At 33.1% G+C, this 15,276-nt stretch overlaps 1 protein-coding gene across 1 annotated transcript; it reads left to right on the top strand.

Moving 5' to 3' along the window:
- The first annotated feature begins 6,564 nt into the window (after window positions 1-6,564).
- LOC125504063 (vesicular acetylcholine transporter-like) lies at window positions 6,565-13,507 on the top strand. Its single transcript, XM_048665408.1, has 4 exons — window positions 6,565-6,767; window positions 10,573-11,015; window positions 13,075-13,195; window positions 13,301-13,507. The coding sequence occupies exons 2-4, from the start codon at window positions 10,840-10,842 to the stop codon at window positions 13,490-13,492; spliced, it is 489 nt and encodes a 162-aa protein (XP_048521365.1). The 5' UTR covers window positions 6,565-6,767; window positions 10,573-10,839; the 3' UTR covers window positions 13,493-13,507.
- Window positions 13,508-15,276: the final 1,769 nt, after the last annotated feature.

Raw genomic sequence — 15,276 nt, forward strand, 5'->3', positions numbered from 1 at the left:
GCAAATGTAGAAAATAATTCAGACAAATTTAAGGTTTCAAGAAAGCAAAAATCTAAAAGAACGTTGATTTTTACCAATCATGAGGTAAGTTTTTCCAGTGCTATGCTCTCCCAAAAAGAAGGATTTTTTTCCTTCAAAAACTGATCAATGTTTTAACAGTTCATAAGTTATAGTTTTTATACAACATGTTTTAATTGTGAATTGATGTTTGTAGTTTGTGTAAATTTGAAATCTGATGATAGCGCTGTTGTCTCGCCGAAACGTAATGAAATAAACGATGTTCAAAATTTTTACTTCACCCTTGGACTGAGACCCAGGAGAGATAAGAATATCATAATAACCATTAACTGAAGTCCCGAACGAAATAGTAAGCAGTTTGAAAAATAATTTGCCCATTATGGGCTCATTGCATTACAACAAATACAATTTCATATACGAAAGATATTGATTTTTCGTCTATGATAAAGCACGAACGCCTCTTTGCTAGCGGGGGCGGTCCACAGGCGAACCAGTTGCCGCCTCTATTTTGTCTTCGATCGACCGAAACTTCACAGAAGAAAAACCCATAGAGGTCAACTTGAGCCAGATATTTCACGTTTTCTCTTCGGGAATTTTCGTCCCGCTAACAAATCGCTTGTTGTAGTAAATGGAATGTTTCTGTAGCTATTTCTGTTTGGAGACAACATGTCGGCTGTGTATATGAGTTACAGTGTCAAAAAAAACAATACACATTAGAGCCAGCTATATTTGAAAATTGCTCAATCAGAGCCGCTGCCTGATTGGCCACTTAAACAACCAACAAAAAATTATTATTAGATTCCTCCTTCCAATGTAAAGTGCTTTCACAGTTTAGTGATTTTCAAATGTGCAGCTAGAGATTGAAGCAACATTGGCCTAGAACTCATCAATATGCCACTAGATCTAGTATAAGAAGCAATTCAGATATTAATGACAAGGTGAAAGATTGTTCACCTATTATTCTCCAAATTGGAAGCTTTTCTTTGTGAAGGCGCTTAACACGATCAGCCTACGTCTAACACTACCCATTTTGACGATAATGAAAGTCAATAATACGTCTGAGATTAATGGAACATTTAATGATGCTTCGCAAAAAATGAACCAACAAAGGCCTTGGAAGAATCACGAAATTAACAAATCGATTCAAATGAAACATAGTAAAATGTTTTTGATTTTAATTGATATTTTTGTTCCTAAAGCTACAACATACGTGATGGCTGCAAACAATGAAAAAATCTGAATACTGAATATGGTTTACTTATGGAAAAATAACTTTCAGCTAACTACTTTCGGCATTGCCAGTGATACTCGTATAAAAGCGAAGCCAGTAGAGAACTGTACATAGAGTTCTTCTTCTCTGTACTCAAAGTTCAATCGGAGTGACAGAACCAACAAAAACAAAAGGAAAAGTTGTTTTCAAGAATGGCCGACTGAATACGTGAAGAAAAAACTCGAAATATTGCTTAGTTTTTTAGTAATCAGGAATATAATTTTTGGAGATACGTATCCCAACTTTTAAACAAAGGCAGTAGGCAATAAAACTGGGATACATTAATATAAAAAACGATTATTAATGCCTGTTATTTTTTCTAAGTTTTAAAACTTCTGACGCGAAAAAAATTAGGAATCTGGAAAGATTATGAATTAAACCAGGAACTTTCAAGAACATTGTTTGAGCTCCTTGGTGCACCACAAGAAAGTTCGGACTGGCAGAAGAAAGGTCACCGTCAAATGAAAAATCCAAAGTCCGAATTTTTTGACGAAAAGAAAAGATGAGACAAACAAATGATAAGTAACAATGTTAAAATGCGAATTTTTTTAAAAGTTACATTCTATCAATGGTGGTTTGCGAAAGCATCATCAAGATTTTCATCAATAATTGCTAAACGTTCTTGTGCATATGATTCCCACCGATTTCATTAATGGAAGACAATAGCGAGATCAGTTGTATAACTATCGCACAGTCAAGTATTTCGTAACTTTTATTAAATGGCAAATTTCATTATTTGATTAAAACTGACGACAATTCTGCTTTATGACTATATTTTTGATCGAATTCAATTTTGTAGGTTTTGTGTTCGCATACATTTTTCAATTTTGTTTACGCATACTACGTGCATCGATGCACTTACTAACAAAATGCAATATTCACGGTTTAAGAGCAATTAAGAATTTAATTGAATTGAACTAGCACTGACCGAAAAAATAAAACCTCAGCGTAGAACCGAGCTTGAAGAATCTTACAAAAAACTCTGAGTTATAGAATTTAATGATACATTTTTACTTTTACATGACTTTGCTCTTGGGCTAAAGAGCGATTTCACCTGAACATAGAGCTGCATGAAAGGCATGAGCGATGCACGTCAAGCGGACCCTGGATCGATATCCAGGTCTGACGTGTCAAGTCATGAATATTTTACCATCTGTTTGCTTTACAAATGAAAAATCTTTACTTGTCCCTTATGTACGGAATCAGTACTGTTTTAATCGTTACAAAACCTTTCCTGTCATACTTTGTGGAACAACAGATTAATTATAGGTGATTTAGATGTTTGAAATAACAAGAAATGATAAAGTATATTTTCTAAGGAATTCATTCGCTTTAGTGGTTTTGCTGTTTTATTCTGTCATTTGTGGTGCTGTGCACTCTTTATTTATACAGGGTGATTCAAAATTGCCGTCATTCCTTTTAATGAGTAATAGGGACTCACTTGTAGTACGAGAGAATATTGAACAATTTTTATTCCATAATTTCTTGAAGATATTTAACAGAACAGTTAAAAATCGAATTTCAAGTTTGTTATTAAGCATCTAGCAAATAGCAAATCTTACAGTACGATAGCAGAAGCTGTAAGAACTCACGCCAACAAAGGGTGAGAGACACTCACAAGAGATTGTCTCCAGGAAAATAGTTGACGACAGTAGATATTCGGGTTCCAGACACAGAGGAACAAATATTGGACACAATTGCAGCAGAACCTTCCAGGGGTACTCAGAGCAGCATAACTTACACTTTCCCACCTTTAGCACCAAATAAATACCGAGGAAGGGCTGCATTCCTACCACGTATGTAAGATACACATAGCACAAGGGCACATTAAACCAATCTATTACTGAACAACGGTGCAAGTTGAGCAGGCGCTAATTGACCGAATACGAGAAGCTGCTCGAGAAGAGTGGATAATAAGAAGATCACACAGGCACCAACTTGTTTCAAGTTAATGACTCAAATGATGTTCATTTGTAAACATAAATTCGAGGTTATGAGGACAATAATTGACATTTAGAAGTCGAAGACACTCGACACTCGACTATCAACAAGTTCTTTGAGCTGGCTTAAAGCTGAGTTTAGTGAATTTTGGTAAAAAAATCATGTTGTTGGCGAGTTATTTGATAAAGACCATTTGGAAAAATAACTTTGAACCCTTGTATTTCTGTTTCGCTGACTTTTCTTCAAACGCAAGTTATGCTAAATCGTATTATTTTGACCTAATTGAGAAATAAATTACAATTTTTTACAATTAGTTACGGCATACCCGGCATAAAAGTATCATTAAAGGTATGGTTTGGCATTTCACTAGGCAAAAGTATATTTTAACTAATGTGGAAGGAATAAAACATTGTTTCTTTGTTCATTGTTTAGAACGTTATTTCAATTATTTTTGATCATCGAAAATTTAATTTCTTTTTCTAATTTTTGCGATAGTCCATATCTAACATAACTAGATACTAGAAATTATCACAGTAGATATGCGGATTGCGCTATTTTCATATGCCTGACGCAGCCTCAAATAATTATATTTGTGTTTAAAATATCTGAATCGCATTTTGGAAATATACACCTAAAACATCTAAAATCAAAAGAATATTTTACAGCCTAATTCAAATTTGAGCACAAGAATTCAACTTCGGTCTTTCTTATTTACAAGGTATACAATCAGTTTGTACAGCTATACAAATGTCTTTTTTTTTTTGAAAAACTGAAGCAATTAAAATCCCATTGACATTTTAAACTGAAAAGCAAGCAGCATTATTCATGAAAATAATCCTACACTTATACAGAAATATTCAAAGGGATTGTCTAACTAAAAGCGGAATCGAAACCAACAATAACCGCAAGAAAGACGAAGAGTGTACCGGACGTATAGCTTCGGGCAAACTCCCGGAGTTCTTTGAATTTTCGTTTGCAAAACGCCATGGGCGACGCTTTAGTTATTTTAAGGGGGAAATACGCTTTGTCTCTTCCGAACATAAATTGCTTTTGAAATTGTTTCCTATAATACCCCCCCACGTGTTGTAATACTCCGTAGACAATGTGTAAAATAATAGTTAAATATAGGTAGGTACTCAAGTTTGCTACGTGCATATTGTTGATAAGTTTCTTCGGAAACATTGCCAAAGCAGTTTTTCACGCAGTATCCGCCAATGTAAGTTTCTTTTGCGGTATGCAAATATTTTCCTAGTTATTAATAGAAAATATTTATTGTTAATGGGACACTATATATATTTTCCCTATTGCACTTCAGCTTGCAGGTACCTTTGCAAACATGTATAACATTCTATGTTTTACTTAATCATTCTGTTAAATATAGAGATTTAAAGTTTTTTCAAGTTTAAATGACTACCGCCAATTTAGCAATAAAATACAGTTTAAGAAAAAATATATACCGTTATTGAAACAGTATATTCAACTAACAAGAACAAAACACACCCTTTCAATAGAAGTTCGAACTGTCTACCGCTTTCCCCATTGTATAGAAGACACCTTTGCTAAACATTTCCTGAGAAGTAAATGAGTTCAATGAAGGGGAGAGATGCAGATTCTTGCATTACTGGTATTTGTAACTCTGGTATAGAGTTTGCAGGGAATTTTAAAAAGAGGTTTTTCAATCTCCACTAAAGGTAATAGTCCTAGCTGTTAAATCCGGTGACTTTGCCGGTCAGCGAATAGCATCTTAACCGATCCACTTATTACCAAAAATTTCCGACAAAAATGTTTGACTATTGCAGCGCTATGGGATCGTGCCTCATCTTGATGGAAAATATGTTCGCCCGTTCCGTAAACAGCAGCACATCAACTAAAGGTTCTACTTGCTGCCTTAAAATATCCAATTTTTTTTGTGATATTAGAAGACCACCAAAAACCAATGGAGCGATAGTTCCATGTCTGAAAACCTCTGCCTACGCATCAAACCCAAATGTTGCTTGATTTCTCTGCTCAACAACTGAATGAAGATTATGTTGTGACCACGTTTCCTTACTTACCACTACTTACATATGCATCATCTGCCCAAATACAATTCAACGGAAAATAGTGCACTTTTCCAGGAACCAGCGGCAAACGTTCATTTGGCCACCAAAATCTCCAGGTCTGAGATGGTGAACTTTTCTACTTTTAAACGGTTTGAAATTATATTTTTGAAAAGTTCGACTAACGGTAGTTCTTGACAGACCGATTCATACAATTAAATTTCGCGTTGATGTTTTGGTATTATTTTGAACTGTTCCTAATAATGATATTTCTTCTAACTGTCTTCTACTTCTTCCCCTATTTGATGATATCTTTTTGGTCGATTCATCTCAAATTTGTCCATAATTTTTTAGATGATATTGTAATCTTGCGAAAACGTTCCTGATGGTCTTCTCTCTGGAATATCCCATTATTTTCATATTTCATTTCAGAATAATTTCGTTATTTCTAATAAAACTCACAAATAAGCAGGATCTATACAGCATTAAGAAAAACTTTGACAACTGCCATTACTGACATTGACATTTGCCTCGTCATTCAAAGCCTACTTGTTCAAAGCGCGCACACGCAGTCTAGACTTGAAATAATTAACAATTAAACCTCTATATTCGATTGAACAGTTGAGCAAAACCTAGGTTGTGCTATATTTTTGGAATCTATTTTCCATTAACAACCAGAAAAATATTTGCTTACAGCAAATTAAATTTACATCATCGTGAAAACTGCTTTGGCAATTTTTCTTAAACTTAAACGTTAAAAAGATCACAGGAAAAGAGTTAGATATTATTTCCAAAAATGATGATCTTTGTAATAGACGCTGTACCTCTCAAACTGTTAGTGATATAGACACACAGTTTTCGTCATTAATGTTGTCATAAAGATCGAGGCTCATGCACCGACCTCAGTTTTTGTCCATCTGGTATAGGAATGGTAGTTTCCATTTAAAAGTGCCCAATTTGACCCACCCTGCACACTTTCGATTTCAATAGAACGATTTGCACTCACCCACAACCCTTCTTATAAAAACACGGTTACCCTTCGAGCCGAATCGAATATTCTAAAATTAACTGGACACGCACGCAAAAAAGCCTTCTATTCTCATAACATTTCTGGGCCCAGAAGGCTCTCATAAATTACCCAAACCTCCCCTATTCCCCAAGCATCCCCAACGGGCCCCGCCCACATGGCCAATTCGCCGCCAATGGAAAACTGGCGTCGCGGCGCCGTTACGTCGGAGCGTCGCCGCCCCAAAATTGACTTCTTGTTGACCTGGACGCTCATTCCAACGTCTCACCTGGAGGACGCCGCGTCGCGTCACAAACACCGACCGACACCATCAAAGTGTACCTGGGGGTCGTAATCGTGGCTTTGAACGGGGAAAAGTCCGCAGGGGGGCCTACGCAAGGGTCCTTCCACTTCTTTAGCGGACGAGGGGTCAGTGTTACCAACATTCGCGGGTTTTTTACCAGCAGAATTGGATCTACAATACCTGATTCGGGTGAGTGTGACACGCGCATGATCCTGTTGGTTTCACCATTTTTATCTTGTAATGAAGATTCCAAATACCTTCATATAGAATGAAAATGTAGAATAAAACACATATAAAAAAGTAGTATTTTTTGGCATCCCTTAAGACGGCAGAAAGAATTGAGACACCGAAAAAAAATCGTCTTAAAAAGGACGTTTCAATAGATTTTTGTGGAACATCCATTTTTACCTGACAAAGCACAGAGAATGTGAATAAACAATGTTTGGAGCTTAATCTAAAATCTTCGGATTTCAAAGAACTCGGAATCCTCAACAATAGAAAGCAATATAACAACACATGTATACGTTGCTTAATTCAGATGAATAACGAATATTGCGCATTTGAACTGAGACAGTTGAGAATTGATCGTTAAATTTTGAAATCGATTCAAATATGGCACCATTTTTACCTGCTAAAAATAATTTATGAATAAGTAGCAGACTTTCCTGATAAGATTACAACATGTACTTCTATGCAATATAATTTTAGGAATGTGCAGGATTTTTTGGAAATTGACGCCATTGATTTTAATTTGTTTCTAGTAATAGGTAAGGATGGCAAAGAAGGAGGAGAAAACTTGGGAATTGTTGGCTTTTTAGTCTATTTATCGAAAACATCGAGCATTTAAAGGCAAATTCGGAATTTACTGTAAATAATTCTTGTAAAATACTCCAAGATTTCATTGACAACATTTTTGGAATAGCCAAACATTGCATTGGAAAATTTGCTTCCATTTGCAAAATTATTTCTACCGGAAAATATTTCCTTATAGATATTAATGCAAAATTAAAAAAAAAACAGCTTAAAGGAGAAACGCAGAAACACGAAGTCCTAAACTTCTGTTTTAATTTCCAGTCATATCGGAAATACCTAATTTGCTCTACGCCCGAATATTTTCAAATTAAGACATTTTTCAACCAACTAGTGAATTAGAATAGTTGGAAATGGTTTTTAAGCTATAAATGATCCCGTGTACATTTTTTTTCAATATTTTTATTTGAATCGGTTATTGTTTACAATACGTTGTAATGTTATTCGAAATATTACCAAACTTGTGGGTATTAATTATTATCTGTATTTCTAGAATCGCGTATTGGAGAAAGAATAAAGTATATAAAAGTAAAGGGGGACTAAAAAGAATTTAAAAAATATGTTTCGTATAAAACAGAAGATTATTTAATCAAAAAATTTTCATATTAGTCTTCACGCTGTATGCGAATCCCAGCGTTGTATTATATTGTACAATAATCTCATAAAGAAGAATGGCAATGTGGTTCTGTATTTCTAAATTATCTTGAAGCTTTACAACTTGGTTACTAATTCGTAGTTTGTGGTGGTTTACGTAAAAAACTTTAGCGCTTTTGAGCACAGGTGACGGTAAAATGCCGAAAGGAACAAACTTATTTTGTAGAAACCATTTTTCGGCATTCAGAAAAACCGATGAAATATTTCGGTTTTCATAGTGGAAAAACTGATTGCAAGCAATAATTTTATATGCGCCGTTGAACGCGTTTCGTAACGAACAAGCTCGTATGGATAATAATTATATATATGTAGTACGAATAAATTCTACTGAAAACTAGATACTCACCATTTTACTTTGCCCCGCTCTTAGTCTTATTTACCATGTTGAAGCCTGTAAAAAGAGACATAAATTTTAATTATGATTAAACGACGTAACATTCAAAAACATCAGTGCTAGATTTACAAGGCAGTTCAACAAAATCTAATGTTTTATTAAATATATATTTCTCTGCTGATTACAGCTTTTCCAAAATTTTCGCTTCCACACAGAAAAAAATTATATATCGTCCTTTTTAAACCGAAAATTGACAATATAAAGTTATACAATTTTGGATCAGAGGCGTTTGTTTTGAAGCTCGAGCTAAGGCGGTAGCGCTCGTGACTCTATTCAAGTCATTATTAAATGACTAATGATTTTTCAATCAGAAAATAATTCGTATTTTGTATTTTTAATCCACCATAACGATTTTTTCTTACTCTTACCATCAAATTCGGTAATCATTCACACTTGCGTCCACAATATCACAATAACAGCATTAAAACGACTGAGATAAGGACATTTTTGGTTACCAGTAAATCGAAGTTTCTAATAAAGATATATAAGTACAGATGGCCAAACGAATACAAAATAAAGATTTATAATTATATAGTTTTGTAAAATTTATTTTATTTTATCGACAAAATATTAATGTTTGCTGAATTAGTTTATTTTAAATCTTGCAACTTACAAAACCCTGATTAATTTTGCTGGGAAGTAAGAACGCACAAGGTCTCAGATCTAGGTTCCAGTATATTTTTTACTCTAACTTTAATTAACCCAAATGTAACTAAATAATATGCGTAATTTGCATTACTATTCTTCTGATGGCTGCAAGTTATTAACTAACTGTCATTAATTTTAAGTAAATAAAAAAATGCGTTTAGTAATCTAAAAGTTGACAATCTCAACGCTTGGTATCTTATACTTTTTCCTTCTATTAACAGTAATTATAAATGTAATTGAAACAATAAAATACATAATTTGTACAAACACGTAATTCGGATAATTCGTTGTGTTAATCACGAACAATAAATACGCAGATCCGAATGAAAATTAATGGAAAAATGTGTTTGAAAATGGAGAAAATCAATATATCACATTTACATTCATGCTTCTAAAACTTCTATGGTAACAAAATTAATGTAAATCTAGGAGTGGCCTCATTCATAATTAGTTGGTGTGTCATATCTTTGAAATTGATACTACATGATTGATTAATTTCACTGAGTGCATTAAAGTTTCTTATTTAATTAGTTTTTGTTATATTATTTGATGCGATTGATTACGAAAAAATAAAATTTATTGGCGATAAGTGAAAAGTTATATAAAAAGAATGATTAACATTTATGTTATTATAAATATCGACATCTGTGAGTAATAAAACATTTCCTTTAATTCTTTTTCTGAAGGTATTAGTGTTAGTACAAAAAAAATTACTGCATAAATATTAAAATAACATTTTCAAATAATCATAAAACGGAAATTGTAAAACTAACCAAAAGTTCAATTATAAATGGAAAAATATTTATTTGCATAATGATCAGCATTCACAAAATAATATTTTCCTTTATTACCGTGATGCTTTTGCAACTGTTGCAAATTCCGGTTTACTGCTTCAATTCAGGTCTTATCGGATGAAAGCAAGTACAATATTTGCTACTAGATTAGTGCTAATCGCATCCCGAATCCCCTGTAATTACATGTAGTTGTAAACAATACATTCTAATTAACGCAATCTGCTTCAAAACTGATAAAATCGTTGATGTAACGAGCGCTGTTTGTTACATCAATATAGACAGCAATAACAAAAGTATAGAAAAGCAGCCATCAAAATAACAGCAGAATATATGAAAGTTACTGTCCCGGTTCCCTGGAAAATATATACTTTGCTGCGTTACAAAAATGTTACTTACTTGCTATATTTTCGTACAAGTTTTCAAATAGTAACGTCAAATTTGAAAAATAGTTAAACTATTTGTTCCATTTAGTTAAAAATGTATCCAGTAAACAAAATAACACTGTTCTCTAAAATCAGCAATTGAAAAGTATTTTAATGAATAAAATTTGAACGAATGAAATTTAAAATAGAATTTTTGCGCTTAGGGTCCTCCAAGTTCCAATCCACTTACGGGGGGCTGGGGGTATCAGCACAGTGCCTCCCCATGCCCCCCTTGTCATGGCAACGCATGTAAATCCACCTTTTTTGTTCAGGTTAAGGAAGACAAGGCACTGTGCTGAAACCCCAACAACCCCCAACGACAACAGCGCCCCTTAAGACAAGAGCTGGAGGGCTACCTCGAAAGACGACCGAGCAAGTGAAGAGTTTGGAAAAATCGCGATATCGGTAGTGAGAGCAAGTGTCTTATTGAACTCATGTATAAGGTTTACAACAGCAGTCTTCAGTGACGAGAAATTATGTGCTCTATAACTTAGTGTCTCCTGAATTAGTAATTTGAAGTAGTTCTCAAACGAAGCAAGATGGCTCCGATACCAATAATAAACCTTGAGTTCTCCGAACTCAAGGAGATTATTTGGACGAAGCTACAAGAGCCAAAGGCTCAAAGAAAGCTGGTGTTAGTGATAGTGTCGATTGCGTTACTGTTGGACAACATGCTTTATATGGTTATAGTACCGATTATTCCCGATTATCTTAGGTAAGTTTAGAAATGTTCATTTTATCATCGTTTCTTCTTGAAACTCAAATATATTGCCTGTAACAAAGTAGAATTTCCGTCGCAATTTTCAGCAAAAGCAACACAAGAATTGATATTCCCTTCTGCGTTTGTACCATTATTTTCAATTTGGTGAGTGAAAATTTGAAGAACGTTTCTTATTTAAGAATATAAATCACACAAAAAATAACATGCGCATGAAATGAGGTCCATATTTCAAAAGTGTAAAATTTATATTTATTACACTTTCTACACGTGGGTTAAACGAAATTTCCTCACACAAAAATTCCGGTCCCACAACGCGAAATAAATACCGCGAAATAATATAAAAATAATATATATAATAAGTTGATGTATGATGGTCATGCGAAAATCTGCCATTGCAATGTTATTTCTGTTTGATTGTTTCTTATTTTAATTCAATTCTGATTCCTTGTCCTTCTCTTACATTTGTTAAAAGAACCGACATTCGATTAGATGATTTAATATCATAATTGTTTTCAATTTTGCAACCTAAATTGAATTTGAATTAATTTCAATTTAATATAAATTCGCAATTGTAACACGGTTTAATTGATCTGAATTCCTGGGATGTCACATAGTCGCAACAATACAATTTTTTTTTAATGTTCATTTATCTTGCAGTTATGATGTGAAATTAAAATTTGAAAGAATGAAAATGAGCTCCAATCTAAGAATGGGGGCTCAACTGAATATTGTCAGATATTCAGTTTCAACAGATACGTTCTGATGAAACAAAACCTTCTTTAAATAAAAATAAATCTAAAGAATGGGCAGAACTTTTGAAAAACAAAAATTTGACTTTGAAACAAAAATAAGTTTATTCTTTCAAATTAGTATGTCCTTAAAACTATGTAATTTCTCTATACAATTGTACTAAGCAATGAAATGTACAAACTTCAATTTTGCATAATTAATTGAAACCTTCTGTTTTAATTTTCGATCAATATTTTTCATCTCAACTTTAACTTTTAAGCCTATTTCTGATTTGCATATTGGCCAAGTTAATTGCGTTAAAAAGTTTAATTAAAATTTAAAGTAATTTTATTACAAAGATTTTTCGTTTTTAATAAATGAATAATAGACTCAAGATAATTTGATTCAAACATTCAGATATCCATCTCTTATCAACATATATAACGGTTATTAACTATTACGAAATATTTTGGTAAGAACAGTTAAACATATACTTGGAATGTTATAGTTTTCCCCACATAAATTTAGTTTTTTATTGAAATGTACTTTTGTTTTTTTAGGGTTTGAACAGTTTCTCTATTAAAATTTATCTATCTAAATAACTTTAAGGACATTAATTAAGTTATTGAAACAAAAGTTGAAGCCATATTTTATAGAACGTTCCAAAAGCAAATAATGTTTAATATTCCATTTGTCCATAATTATATTTGGTACCTATTTTTACATATTAAGTTTTTTGATTGTTCCGTTGCTCTTGTTGAATTTAATCAAACGGCACATTCGAAAATACTACCATATAAACGAACGTTACCAGAGTGTACTTCGAAAGCGGATTTCGCGTCAAACTTTTGAAATGTTAAAATACCTAATAATTTAGTATCGCAACATTATTGTTGCATTTTAGTAGGAGAGTTGGTTTCAATATGCTTTTATTGTAAGAAGACTTAATTTTCTCTGAAGTTTCGAACAAAGGTGAATGCAAAAATTGATCTATCCTGATTTTATCGAATTTCCATACTTGCTAAATTATTCCTGAATGGCTTTCTAATATTTATTCAAACTAAAAAGGGGTTTTTCCTTCTTCTTATAATTAAAAATATAAAACAACTCGTTCTCCTGGGAATAAATTTACTTTACTTTGTTTTTATTAATATGACCTTACATTTAAAATACTTATCACAGTATTTCAGCAAGATTAAACGTTTAAAGTTTTATTAGGAAAGTCCGTAATTTTCAGTTGAGTATTGTTTAAAGGCAATATAATTGAGTTCAAATCAAGTCCATATCGGGCGTGGTTTCAAGTTTCAAGTGCTAAATGTTTTAGATACATCGGTGCATATGAAGAAGATCCCATTCCGGGAAACGTAACCCTGCCCCCCGGGACTCCTTTCAAACACAATCACCATGGCCAAGACTCAGCTACCGGCATCCTCTTCGCTTCCAAAGTAAGTATGTGTTTTCATGTGCACATGTTCTTTCCCATCTTATCATTTTCATTTTTCACCTATTTCTCTAGAACTTAATTCATTGTTATGCTTTGTCATTTTCAGGCAATAGTCCAATTAATGATAAACCCGTTCTCTGGAGCACTGATCGACCGCATCGGATACGACATTCCAATGATGATAGGATTATGCATTATGTTCCTATCAACGGCAGTTTTCGCCTGCGGAAGGAGCTACAGTCTCCTCTTCTTCGCCAGAAGTCTACAAGTAAGTACTTACATTTTTTTCACGTGTTAGGGCGGCTGGTTAGAAAGTTTCTGTGTAATTATAACGATTTTCTAAGCAAAAGGAACTGGTATCAAAATGATTGTGCAATCAATAGCTTTTGTCTTCAGTGAGGTTTCCTTCAGTAGAGGCGATAAACCAATGCATTTTGTTTTCTTTTTTAATTTTTTTTTATTCATGGACAATTGCATTTGTTTCAACTCATGCCAGAAAATAATTTGCCTACGAAACTGTGGAGGATTTGAGGAAAAATTTTGAATTGAATATATTACTTTAAACATTTTTACTGTATAAAATCTTAATTTTCATTAAATGCCAGTATTATTTGTTCAAGCTTATTCATTTTTGCTATTTATTTTATTGACATTACTCGATATCAAAGACATGAAGTAATTGGTGTTAATTGATCATGGTAGTAGTAGAAACAATTATTTGTTTTTATTTTTCGAACAATAAGATAAATTGTTTTGCAAATATGACCAGCTTTGGAGGTTACTGACTGGTAAATCCGTCATCAAATGAGCTTCAATTACAACACACACAAATGCACACAGTTAATGATCACTGCTTTCAAAACCGATGGCTTGCCTATACAATTCCATGTGAAGCTTGTTCAGCCCATGGGCGATTCTAATAATTTAAACTTGAATTCCATTTAAAAATTAACTTTATGTATAGTCGTCTGACTACTCGGCATGGCCGTTCGTCTGGACATTGATGAATTACATACCAGCCATATCAGAACTCTTAAATTATTTATTGTTGTAAAGAGTGTTTAAAACCCTGCAGCGCACCACACAACTTGAAGGTTTAGCCTATCAAGACACCAGGTGATTCTAACTTAAAGCATTTTCTTGATGTCTCGTATCGGAGTATAAGAATATTTGGAAAAGTTTTCTTTAAATAAATTATTTTTTATAAATTTCTTTAGAATATTTCAAAGTTTTACACTTTTGTGCTTCAATTGACATAAACCCTAAGCACTAAGTTAAATACTATTTTTTAAAAACTTCCTCAGCTTGGACCTGGACGGTTTTAGGCGAAAATGAGCAGCATTTGACGATGAAGATCAAGTAACTTTTCTTCAATTGCTAACACTGGAATATTATGTTATTTATTTTCTGAGAAAATTATCGGAAAGAGAAGTGATTGAAGAAACCCTAACTGAACAGCTATTTGCGGAAGCCATGCTGAAGAAGTGAGAAAGTTTTCATTTCAAAGTGAGAAAACCTTTAAGTACGTATCCCAAAGCACTGCTTCATTAATATTAAAGAAAATGCTGTGAAATTATTTCATTACTTTACCATTTTGGAGTCGTATTTTCTACACAGAATTTGAACATTATTTGTATTATTAACTAACTAGAACCAAATAACTTCGACCTCAATATATTTGAATTTTTTATTTGGTATTGTGCAATAGTAACTCCTTATTGGGTTTATCGGTCAATGGATAGTGGCAGAAAATGAAAACGCTATTTTTTCAGCTAACGTTTCGCTCCAAGCCAACCTCAAGGTTGTAGAAATGGTTTATAAAAAGTTGCTTCAGTTCAAAACTAATAAAAAAATTTTTATAGTCTTTAATTTGAAACGAAGGAGTACGAGTGTAGAAGGAAAATGAAATTTAAGGGACAAAGAACAAAACTAATATTGCTCAGGGGCAAATTTCAAAACATAACGAATAAAAAAGGTCATTCCAAAGTCATTAATATAAAACGATTCAGTAATCACAATATAAAACAAAAGTAAAATCGATAATAAGGGACAAAGCATATAGTGGCTTCACATTGAATACAA

The sequence above is a fragment of the Dendroctonus ponderosae genome, unplaced genomic scaffold, assembly GCF_020466585.1.
Source record: "Dendroctonus ponderosae isolate FM_Combo_2020 unplaced genomic scaffold, Dpon_F_20191213v2 Dpon_F_20191213_352, whole genome shotgun sequence".
Classification (NCBI taxonomy): Eukaryota; Metazoa; Arthropoda; class Insecta; order Coleoptera; family Curculionidae; genus Dendroctonus; species Dendroctonus ponderosae.

Excerpts from the sequence above, each read along its gene's own strand:
- LOC125504063 (XM_048665408.1), top strand. The coding sequence starts at position 10,840 with ATGGCTCCGATACCAATAATAAACCTTGAGTTCTCCGAACTCAAGGAG. Across the intron at positions 11,016-13,074 it reads ATTATTCCCGATTATCTTAG|ATACATCGGTGCATATGAAG; the intron begins GTAAGTTTAGAA and ends TAAATGTTTTAG. Across the intron at positions 13,196-13,300 it reads GCATCCTCTTCGCTTCCAAA|GCAATAGTCCAATTAATGAT; the intron begins GTAAGTATGTGT and ends TGTCATTTTCAG.